The sequence below is a fragment of the Entamoeba dispar genome, genomic scaffold (assembly GCF_000209125.1).
Source record: "Entamoeba dispar SAW760 scf_1105229458423 genomic scaffold, whole genome shotgun sequence".
Taxonomy (NCBI): domain Eukaryota; phylum Evosea; order Mastigamoebida; family Endamoebidae; genus Entamoeba; species Entamoeba dispar.
In genome coordinates, this window is record NW_001853185.1 from 1 (window position 1) to 10,202 (window position 10,202).

At 25.8% G+C, this 10,202-nt stretch overlaps 6 protein-coding genes across 6 annotated transcripts, besides 19 other annotated features; 5 read left to right on the forward strand and 1 right to left on the reverse strand.

Moving 5' to 3' along the window:
* Positions 1-55: 55 nt before the first annotated feature.
* Positions 56-109: a microsatellite.
* Positions 110-499: 390 nt separating this feature from the next.
* Positions 500-575: a microsatellite.
* Positions 500-607: a microsatellite.
* A 6-nt stretch (positions 608-613) lies between these two features.
* Positions 614-677: a microsatellite.
* Positions 678-800: 123 nt separating this feature from the next.
* Positions 801-865: a sequence feature (AT_rich).
* Positions 866-945: 80 nt separating this feature from the next.
* On the forward strand, positions 946-2,553 carry EDI_126850 (uncharacterized protein; the record flags this gene model as incomplete). The annotated part of the gene is made up of 1 exon (XM_001734614.1): positions 946-2,553. The coding sequence occupies one exon, from the start codon at positions 946-948 to the stop codon at positions 2,551-2,553; it is 1,608 nt and encodes a 535-aa protein (XP_001734666.1).
* Positions 2,367-2,551: a microsatellite.
* A 125-nt stretch (positions 2,554-2,678) lies between the features above and the next one.
* Positions 2,679-3,035, forward strand: EDI_126860 (uncharacterized protein; the record flags this gene model as incomplete). Its single annotated transcript, XM_001734615.1, has 1 exon — positions 2,679-3,035. One exon carries the CDS (start codon positions 2,679-2,681, stop codon positions 3,033-3,035), a length of 357 nt encoding a protein of 118 aa, XP_001734667.1.
* Positions 3,036-3,052: 17 nt separating this feature from the next.
* Positions 3,053-3,108: a sequence feature (AT_rich).
* A 27-nt stretch (positions 3,109-3,135) lies between these two features.
* On the forward strand, positions 3,136-3,768 carry EDI_126870 (trimethylguanosine synthase, putative; the record flags this gene model as incomplete). Its single annotated transcript, XM_001734616.1, has 1 exon — positions 3,136-3,768. The coding sequence occupies one exon, from the start codon at positions 3,136-3,138 to the stop codon at positions 3,766-3,768; it is 633 nt and encodes a 210-aa protein (XP_001734668.1).
* A 19-nt stretch (positions 3,769-3,787) lies between these two features.
* EDI_126880 (beta-amylase, putative) lies at positions 3,788-4,416 on the reverse strand (the record flags this gene model as incomplete). The annotated part of the gene is made up of 2 exons (XM_001734617.1): positions 3,788-4,254; positions 4,302-4,416. The coding sequence occupies 2 exons, from the start codon at positions 4,414-4,416 to the stop codon at positions 3,788-3,790; spliced, it is 582 nt and encodes a 193-aa protein (XP_001734669.1).
* A 111-nt stretch (positions 4,417-4,527) lies between these two features.
* Positions 4,528-4,584: a sequence feature (AT_rich).
* Positions 4,585-4,669: 85 nt separating this feature from the next.
* On the forward strand, positions 4,670-5,416 carry EDI_126890 (uncharacterized protein; the record flags this gene model as incomplete). The annotated part of the gene is made up of 1 exon (XM_001734618.1): positions 4,670-5,416. The coding sequence occupies one exon, from the start codon at positions 4,670-4,672 to the stop codon at positions 5,414-5,416; it is 747 nt and encodes a 248-aa protein (XP_001734670.1).
* Positions 5,417-5,567: 151 nt separating this feature from the next.
* Positions 5,568-5,601: a sequence feature (AT_rich).
* A 40-nt stretch (positions 5,602-5,641) lies between these two features.
* Positions 5,642-5,685: a sequence feature (AT_rich).
* A 183-nt stretch (positions 5,686-5,868) lies between these two features.
* Positions 5,869-5,892: a sequence feature (AT_rich).
* A 118-nt stretch (positions 5,893-6,010) lies between these two features.
* Positions 6,011-6,042: a sequence feature (AT_rich).
* Positions 6,043-6,143: 101 nt separating this feature from the next.
* Positions 6,144-6,182: a sequence feature (AT_rich).
* Positions 6,183-6,287: 105 nt separating this feature from the next.
* Positions 6,288-6,430: a sequence feature (AT_rich).
* A 326-nt stretch (positions 6,431-6,756) lies between these two features.
* Positions 6,757-6,796: a sequence feature (AT_rich).
* Positions 6,797-6,966: 170 nt separating this feature from the next.
* Positions 6,967-7,027: a sequence feature (AT_rich).
* Positions 7,028-7,573: 546 nt separating this feature from the next.
* Positions 7,574-7,638: a sequence feature (AT_rich).
* Positions 7,639-8,185: 547 nt separating this feature from the next.
* EDI_126900 (uncharacterized protein) lies at positions 8,186-10,006 on the forward strand (the record flags this gene model as incomplete). The annotated part of the gene is made up of 1 exon (XM_001734619.1): positions 8,186-10,006. One exon carries the CDS (start codon positions 8,186-8,188, stop codon positions 10,004-10,006), a length of 1,821 nt encoding a protein of 606 aa, XP_001734671.1.
* Positions 9,747-9,782: a sequence feature (AT_rich).
* Positions 10,007-10,033: 27 nt separating the features above from the next.
* Positions 10,034-10,181: a sequence feature (AT_rich).
* Positions 10,182-10,202: the final 21 nt, after the last annotated feature.

Genomic DNA, 10,202 nt, shown 5'->3' on the forward strand with positions numbered 1-10,202 from the left:
TTAATGATATTAACAAAGAAAAAGAAGAAGAAGAACTAAAAGAAATAATTAACATAAAAGAAGAAGAAATAAAAGAAATTAATAATAAAGAAAAGAAAGAAAAAGAAAATTTTAATTGTATTAGTAATGGAATTATTAAGAATCAAGTTATTTATCAAAAACTTATTAAAATGTTTAAAGAAATTAACATTCCATATATAATTGCACCAGGTGAAGCTGAAGCTCAATGTTATCAACTTGAACATGATGGATTATGTGATTATATAGCAACAAATGATAGTGATATCTTTGTTTATGGTGCTAAAAATGTTATCAAAAACTTATTCACTTCTTCTCATCCTCTTTTATATTCTTCTTCAACTTTCGACTATTCTCTTGACCAAATTAGACTTTATTCTCTTCTTGTTCCTTCTGACTATTCTAATGGCATTCCTAACATCGGTCCAATCTCTGCTAAAAAAATCATCAATTCTTTTCATACAATCAATGACTTCCTCAATCCCTCCCTTCTTTCTTCTCCTCCTCCTCATCTCTCTTCTATCCTATCTTCTCTTCATCTTCCCCCTCATTTCCCTAACCCTTTAATTCTTTCTCAATTCTCTTCTCCAAACGTTCTTCTTTCTCCTTCTCTTCCTATCTCTCCTCTCCCTTCTCTTTCTTCTCTTTTCCTTTATTCTAAACACTCTTTACATTGGTCTTCTTCTCTTCTTCTTCGTTATTTCCCTTCTTTCTGCTAGTTAGGTAGATTTTAATTTGTCTTTTGAAACGGGATTTTTGATCAAATAATTCATTTATTGAGGTATAAATAATTTTTTTGTTTTTTAATATAGTTATTTGTAATAAAGTTATAATAAAATATATTAATCTCCAAAAACAAGAAAGTAATAACGAAAGAAAAATTTAAAACTTTAAAGGATTAAACTTAAAAGATAAATAATTAATATTATGGGAGAGGACCTTGAATTTGAATTTAACCCTGGTGATGTTGAAATACCATTGCTTGTTAATTCTGAACTTTTTCAACCCTTAATTCAGCAGGAAGGTAGTATCACTCATTTACCGTACGACACATTAAGAATGATTGCAAGTAATTTAGATTATGATTCATTTGTAAATTTTACATCAACATGTAAGACATTAAATTCACTTGAAGAAGATGAAGTTGTAGTTCGTTCAGTTTGTGGTGTTGGTGATACAAATACCTCTATTGAAGATTGTATTAAATCAGTTAAAAATAAAAAAATTGCTGAGAAGACAGAACGTGAACGGTTGTTGCAACAGAAAAAAGAAAGAACAGAAGAGTTTGTTTTTGAAACTAAGTTGTGTCATAGACGATGTTCTTCTAATATTCTTGTTGAAGGTATTGCGTTAGCCTTTATTTTTATTTCTATGATTATTGGTCCATTGTCTGCAGATAGATCAATTGATGTTTCAATGAAAGTTGTTGGATGGTTAATGTTGGTCCCAACTATCTCCTATGGTATTTTACCACATTTCTTATGGTGTTGGGGATGTATGACAGAGGAAAAAAATGATATGGTAAAGGAAAACAGAGATGTTAAATTGTATGGTGGGGCTTATGATTATTTTAATCAGTTATGGCTTTGGTCGAATAAAGGAGGATTTAGACCTGCAAAATTTAGCATTATTATTTATTCATGGGTTTTATTTATATTGTGGTGTTATGACATTATAAATTTTGGCTATGTGCTCATACCAGTTACAACATATTGTTTATTATATTCATGTATTGGTACTATTGATTGTAACCCTTATCAAAATAATGATTGTAAATGTGCTCTTAGTGGATGGAGATGTTTAATGTATGGGCCAACGACATTTTTATTATCTATTGGTTTTTTCTTAGTGATGCTAAGAAGTTTTTCAGTTATAGAAGGATATTATACTCTTTGTGTTCTTCCTATTATTATAGCTGCAATAGTGTATCCGATTATGTATTGTTGTAAGTGTTGTTGTGATGTTGAGGCGAGTTCCTGTTCTTGTAATACCAGTTTTCTTAAATATTTCCAAATCTATGATTCTAAAAAATATGAGAGTGAGTCTGTAATGGCAGCAGTATTTTGTACGGAATGGTGGTTATTAATGCCAGGGATAATTATATTTGTGATATTGATATCAGTTTTGCTAGATGGATATGCAGACTGGTCATTTTCATTAGTGTTTTTGCCTGCATGGTATGTTTTTGGTTTTTATATCATAGTAACCCAACTTACTGTTTTTATCACTGAATGTAGATTTAAAGGGGCATGTCAGTGTTGTCCTAGGTTATTCCCAAAGAATTATGAGGTAATGAGACAATTATGTTGTATTGAATGTACTTCTGATGGATGTTCTGAATGTTTAAATTGTTGTAGTTCATTTTGTCAATGGTATTGTAGTAATTGTTGTAATGATTGCCTTTGTTGTGAAAGGTGTTGTGATTGGTGTTGTGACAATTGTTTTTGTTGTTGTGATGAATTTTGTAGTTTTCTTTCAAGTTGTTGTGATTGTTTCTGTGACTTTCTTTGTGATACCTTTTGTTGTTGTTGTTAAGTTACTACTTTTCAGAGTTTTATTGTTTTGTTTATTAGAGCTGAAACAATAAGATGAGAGTTTGAAGAAATGATTCAAAGTTTTTTATACCTTTTCTTAAGAGAAAAACTAAAAAATTAAATTAAATGCAATCAAATTCTGTAAAAGTTGAAAAATTAATTGAATCAACTACAAGTTGGGATGGAACTTCATTACCAAGTTATCCAAGTGGACAGCCAAAAATTAGTATTATGAAAATTATTGTCCCACCTCATACACACTTAGAGAAGCATCACCACCTTGTTATTAATGCAGGTGTTATTATTAAAGGAGAATTAACAGTAATACTTGAAAATGGAAAAGAACAAGTATTTTCTGAAGGAGAGGCCATTATTGAAGTTGTTGGTAAAATCCATTATGGAGAAAATAGAACTAGTGAAGATGTTATTTTGTTAATGGTTTATGCAGGGAATGAAACTCTTCCATTGACCGAACAACAATAAAACAAGAAAAAAGAGAGAATTTTATTAATAATTAATTTTACTATAATTATAGTTTTTTATAAGTTTAAAAATAGAACTAATAATCCTTTGGAGATATATAATGAGTATTCAACATTATTATAAACAACGATATCAATTATTCTCTTTGTATGACAAAGGTATTTTGATGGATGAAGAGGCTTGGTATTCTGTAACTCCTGAAGCCATTGCAAAACATATTGCTCAACGAGTTCAACAACGATTATTCTTTTTAAACAAACCTATAAAAGTATTAGATCTTTTTTGTTGTGTTGGAGGAGACTCTATTCAACAAGCAGTAGCTGGGAGTTTTGTTACTTCTGTTGATTTTGATCCAATTAAATTAGAGTTGCTTGAACATAATGCACAAATTTATGGTGTTTCTAATAGAATTAAAACAGTTAATGAAGATGCTTTTACATTTATTAAAAGAGTAAATGAAGCTGATTTTGATGTTATTTTGATTGCACCGCCTTGGGGAGGACCAACAAAGTGTAGAAACAAACGGTCACTAAATCAATTATTTGATGGATTGCAACAGTTATATCAAACTTGTGTTAATAAATGTCTAAATGTTATTCTTTATTTACCTAAGGATATGGACCCTCAAGATATTATTACTCAAATAGATTTTCCATTTGAAAGAGTTGAATATTCTTTTGGAGATCATAAAGTGATGCAAGTGTTATTGACAGGGGCTCTGATTGTTAATTGAATTTATATGTGAATAATGTCTACTGTATTTTATTAACAAAATTAGTGAATTGTCCCCATGCATTTCCATCATCAAGAAGTCCTCTTGTAATTCTCAAATATGTGAATGCTGTTAATCCATGTTGTTTACATTTATTAATGATTTGATTAAATCCATTAGTATTATATCCTCCATGTCCACATAATTCAAGTGCATTTTCTCCACATTTTCCAATTCCAACTGTTCCTGCTGCATTAAATACTTGATTAACTAAATTAGCTGGTGATGGTCCACAATTTCCATCAGTTCCACTCATTTCAAGACATGTAAAATCAAATCTAACATTATTATTTTTGAATGTATTAGAAAGTGTTTTATATGCATCATTTCCATTTGAGTTATAATATCCAGCTGTCATTTCTGCTGCATATGATTGATCATTATACCACCAATGAACTCCTGATATTTTACCTGCAAGTGCAAGTGTATTTCCAAATACATTTCTTGCTGCTGAAAGAACTTTATCTGTGTGACTTAATAACAAGTCAAAATACCATTCTTGGAAGAATCTTCCATATTCACTTTGATAATTATCAAATCCATTTCCAAAGAATCCTGTTGATGATGGTGGTTTAGAATTATAATTTCCTGCATTTGATGGTGGTCCATTTCCCTATTAAGGCCTTGTTTGGTTAGGGTCAGTCTTTTATAAAAAACTAAATGAGAGGTCGTGTATATTATGTGTTTATAACGGGAATAAGTCAACAACTCTAGAAGAGGTATAAAATAATAAAAAGTAATAAACAAATTAAAAGATTTATGTATTTATCATAAAAAGAATGAACGAATAATAAAATATGTTTTCATAAGAAACAAAATAATTTCTAATGAACTAGAAATAATTAGTAATAGAATTATTAAAATGAAAACTATTGCACTACTCACTGACTTTGGATATGGAGAGTATGTTGGAATTATGAAAGGAGTTATTGCAAAGCATTGCCCACGTATAGTTAATGTTATTGATATCAGTCATGACATTTATCCACAAAATATTTTACAAGCTTCATGGATTTTAAGTACTGCTATTCCTTATTTCCCAGATGATACAGTGTTTGTCGCTGTTGTTGACCCAGGAGTAGGTGGAGATAGGAGTGCTGTATTAATTAAAACGAAAACTATTACATTAATTGGACCAAATAATGGGATTTTTACTCATTCATTACAACGTTGTAACTTGGAAATAGAACATGTTTATGTTTTAAATGTTCAAAATGCATCATCAACTTTCCATGGAAGAGATGTATTTTCATTGAATGCTGCTCGATTTGTTTTTGATGGTTCAATTAATGGAATAGAATCTGATGAAAAAATATATCAACTTCCTCTAGTTAAAACAAAAAACATTATTACTATTGTCTCTATTGATCATTTTGGGAATATTATTTCTGACCAAGAAGGTGATTACAATGCAATTCAATACATTCAAACACAATATACAAAAGAACCAATTCATTTTGTTAGTACTTATGAAGAAGGTGCAAGAAAAGGATATTCTCTCATTGGATTAATTGGAAGCAATAATACTTTTGAAATATCAATTGTAAATAGAAATGCTCAACAGTATCTTAACGTTCATATTGGGGATCAAATAAAATTAATCTTTTAGTTTTTCAAGTTTTTATTTAAAATTTCACCTAGGCAATCTCTAAAGAAGAGATATACATAATTCATAAACGTTAATTTTAACAAATACTAAAATTTAATAAACTAATGGTGAAGACATTTTTACTAAAATGGAATAGTTATACCTGAAGCACTTAAATATTTTTTATTATTAAAATTAAATTTAATCAAGTATTATGTGAATTAAATCTCATAATAAACACTTTTCAAAAATTTTAATTAAAAGAAAATATTGAAATGAAAAATTATTAACATCAAGTTTAACTTGGATTAACAAAAATATTAATTTATAGGAAAAACAATAATCTGTTTTATCATTTTACTTAGATTTTATAAATTAAAAGGAAGTTATTCTTTTAATTAAAAATATATTAGATACATTGATTGATAATTAATACTCTAGTTTTATTTATTTTTAGAAGATATCCAAAGTAGAATAATAATAATTATTATTATTAACAAACACAGAAATGGTGTATTGATATATTATTTCGGTTATGTTTTTGTTCAAATGAGTAAAATAAGGTTATTTTTAAATAACAGCATTGATTGTACATGAATTACCTAAGATATTTCCATAATATAAGTATTATAAAAATATAAAATTATGAGTCAAAGTTTTTTAGATTTAATAATTATTAAATGTGTTATAATGGAGTATTTTTAAATGTCATTGAATTGAATATCTAGTAAATAAATTAAGAAGTAAGTAATAAAATTTTTTAATATTAAAACTATTAAGATTTATTGGACAACTTATATATAAATTAAATAATCAAGAAACCAAAACCGAATTTAGTAATAACAAATGTACAAACATTGAATAAATATCACATAATAAAAGAACATAAATGTAAATATATGTAATTATTAAATGAAAATTTTTATTTTTTTTTGTTATTATCATCAAATGTTAATACACTAAATAATATTTAAACATCTATTGTGTATCTTATATATAGAATCAAGTTTAATAATTTTTAAATAAAAAATATTTCAAAAAAGAGTTATAACTGTTAATTACATCAAAATTATATTTATGGAACTAATTTTCAATTTCAGTAGTATCTACCATTTCTTCAAATGATAATTTTCATGAATAACTTACGTCTTAAAGAAACTGACAAAGTAAGTATTATATTTGTTGAAAAAAAAGAGTGTTGATAGTTATAGGATTTAAATTTTTTTACGACATTAGCTACTTGAAATTCTCAATTACAGCTAAACAATTAGATTTATAAATTCCATAAATTAATTTACCTAAACAAATAATAATAAACCTTTATTATAATACTATAACTGTTCTACATTTATTCTAGTAACAAAATTAATATAATTGTTTAAAAGATAAAAATTATATTTTCCTATCAGAACTCTAATATTGAAACAGGTTAATAAGTTAGATTAGTAAAGAGACCAACAAAATGACTTTCTTCTCAAACAAAGGAAAGTTCAAAAAATGGTAATAGTTTCAAGATAATTAAAGAGCGTGTAAATAAGTTACTAAAAAGAGCATTAGAATGAATAGAAAGGATATAAAAAAATTACATAATTAATTTGTATTTTATTAAAATTTTAGAAATAATTTTATATTGTGTTTGAGATAATATTTTTAAAAAAAGGAAAAAAGAAATTTAAATCATTGAAAAAGTTTTGTTATACAACACTATAACATCACATAAGTAATTAACTTATCTAGTTATTGATAAGTAGGTAATAAATAAACAAATTTAAAAGTTAAATAGACTCATGTTGTAGTTTTGTTACAAGTTAATAAAATAAAAGGATAAATGCTTCAAATGGTATAATTTCTTAAAAATAGGAATATGTTTATTTAGGATTCAACATAAAATGAAGATCTTTTTAACAGTTAAATAAAGAAAAGAAAATTCATTTTAGTTTTGGAGTTTGTATTATTTATAAAGAAGAGATTTATTAAAAGAAGATTTCAGAACACAAAAAAATAACAACGGTTATATTTCAATGATGTTATGCAAGGTTTCATATGAAATATTAATTATTGTTTAAAGAAATTAATAAGAGAATATAATGAAAGAATAATAACTACTTTAAATATAATAAGAACGTACAGAGAGAGTGTGCGTGAGTGAGTGATAGTGATTAGATCAAAGTATAGAAGTTTATTAAAAAATTAAATTCATAAATAAAAGTACTCATATAAGTATTTATAATTTTTTATATTTAGGAGTCATAAATAGATTAATTGAATTTTTAGTTATTCATAACAACTCCTCTATTTTTATCAAATAAAAAATGACTTAATTCTTTTCCTATTTTTTTCATAACTTCCTGGATATTATTGATTTGTTTTTATTGGTTTTAATAAAAAGAACTGTTTTCGTGATAACCAATAAACAGAAAACGAAGTGTTTTTATAAAACTATGAAATTTGTAATTTGTTCATAAAAATTAAGAAATATTTACTTGATACAGGTAAACAAATTGAATCCTATAAAAGAGAATAATAACAAAAGAGGAAAAATAAAAATTTTACGAACATTCTTATTGAAAAGAGAAAAAAGATTAAAAAAATATATTTTTGAGATAAGTTATTATTTATAGATAAGCTTCTTCGTTTTATCAAATGTTAGGTATTTAACCGATATAAATTTCCATAGTTTGAAATAAAATATAGTTGTTAGAAACTATTTAATAATCTTTCTTGAGAACATAGAATCTTTGGTTGGTAATTCTCATGGACCCTTTATATAACTTAAAAATAATAAATATCATGTCGATATCTGCAAAGGATATTTCACCAAGATACCGCTTAGCAGCAAGTATTGATAGTATAAACTTTAATCAATTAGATATGAATGTTGATGAATATATTACAAGTCATCATTCGAAGATGTACTCACCATCAATTTCACCAACGCTATCTAAATCTTTTAAAGAAGAAACTACAAGTTTTAAGAGGAAAAAACGATTAAGTGGATTATCCTCATTATTTACTAAAAGAAAACCTGACCGTTCTGTAACCCCACCAAATAGAATTGAACAACAACGAATGGTTATTAATTTATTAAAGAATAATTGTGACGAATTCAAAAGTGTAATAGACTTAGTAAAAAAATGGAAATTTGTTGTTGTAGAAAACATTGATATTTGGGAATTTACTGATGATAGAATGGTCTTTTGGAGACAAGACCGATTAAATAGAGACATTATAGTATTAATAACAAACCTTGTTATTACAAAGGAAATGCCATTAAATTATGCACAAATTATTTTATTTGGAGAAGAAAAAGAGATGGGTGAAAGAGAAACAACTTTACTTAATTCACTTCTTCAAAACCATGAAAAAATTTTTGATACACAAGGAGACCCATTCTTTAGTAATGATGGAAATATTTTAACTATCTCACCAAAAAAATTGTTTGAAGGAGCAATAGATATTTATGAAGTACATGGACTTCTTCCATTGTTTACAAAAGTATATCAATTTGTTGGGAAAGAAAAATTGTTTTTAGAATGGTGTTGTGAATTAGAAAAAAAATTAGAAAGTTATGCATCACAATATGGAGAAACTCATTGTATTCATTTGAAAAGAAAAATTTTAGAAATACTTGTTAAATGTTTTTTTGAAACTTTAGATGAGGAATTACCATCAAATGTTAAAGATGATTTAAGAAATTGCTTTAATAATTGTCATTACAACAATACTATTAGAAATTATGTTCTTAGTTTATTTGGAGAAAAGTTAAATGAAGAACTTGAAACGTGTTCACCAATTTCATTATTAGTTACAGATAAAGATAGTTTAATTCTGAAGAAAGAAAAAAAAAGTCCTAGAAATAAACACACACCAAAAGGTCATATTTCTAAATCAGCAAGAGGATCTCCTCATGATTCATTAAAAGAACCAATTGGAGATCCATACATAAGTTATGTTACAGATGAAAAAAGTATTGTAAATGTTTATGTTGATAATATACTAACTATTCATCCTCAAATACTTGCACGACAATTAACAGTTTATGATTCATTTAATTTTGAAAAAATTAAAATTTGGGAATTTAATGAAAAGGAATTATCAAATACATTTATTTCATATCAAAAAAGATTAGATGTAATTATTTTATTAGTAAAAAAGTTAATAACTGATCAAAGTTCTCTTCAATACTTTATTACAGTTTCAAGAGAATGTTTATTAATTAATGAATTTAATATGTCTCATATTATTAAAATAGTTGTTGATGAAAAAATGAAAGAATTAAAATTAGATGAAACACAATTAAATATTAATTGTTTAGATGATTATAGACAAATCAATGAATTATTCTCTTCTGTTAAAAATTATAATAATTATAAAAAAGAATTAAATTCTTTAGTTTCGATAACACCAAGAATACCAGTATATTCATTTTGGATAAGTGATATGAATGGATTTGAAATATCTTCTATTCACGATGATCCTTGTGGAATGGTAGATTTTCAAATTTTAACAGATATTGCAGATTATGTTAATTCAATGATGGTGGCTCAAAAAATTCCTTTCCCTTATTCTGTTAATCCTTGTTTCCAATTTTTCTTTCATTCATTACTCTAAATTATTAATACATATGATCAAGAAATGAAATAAATCTATATTTTTTATACTTTAAATTAGATTGAAAATGGTTTTTAATTTATAAATTTTAATTTTTAGTTCTTTGTTTTTAAAAAATCTTTTTTTTTTAATTAAAAAAATATTCAATAAAAATTTTTTATTCTTTTTTTTTATTCATGAAAATCTCTTATAAAAG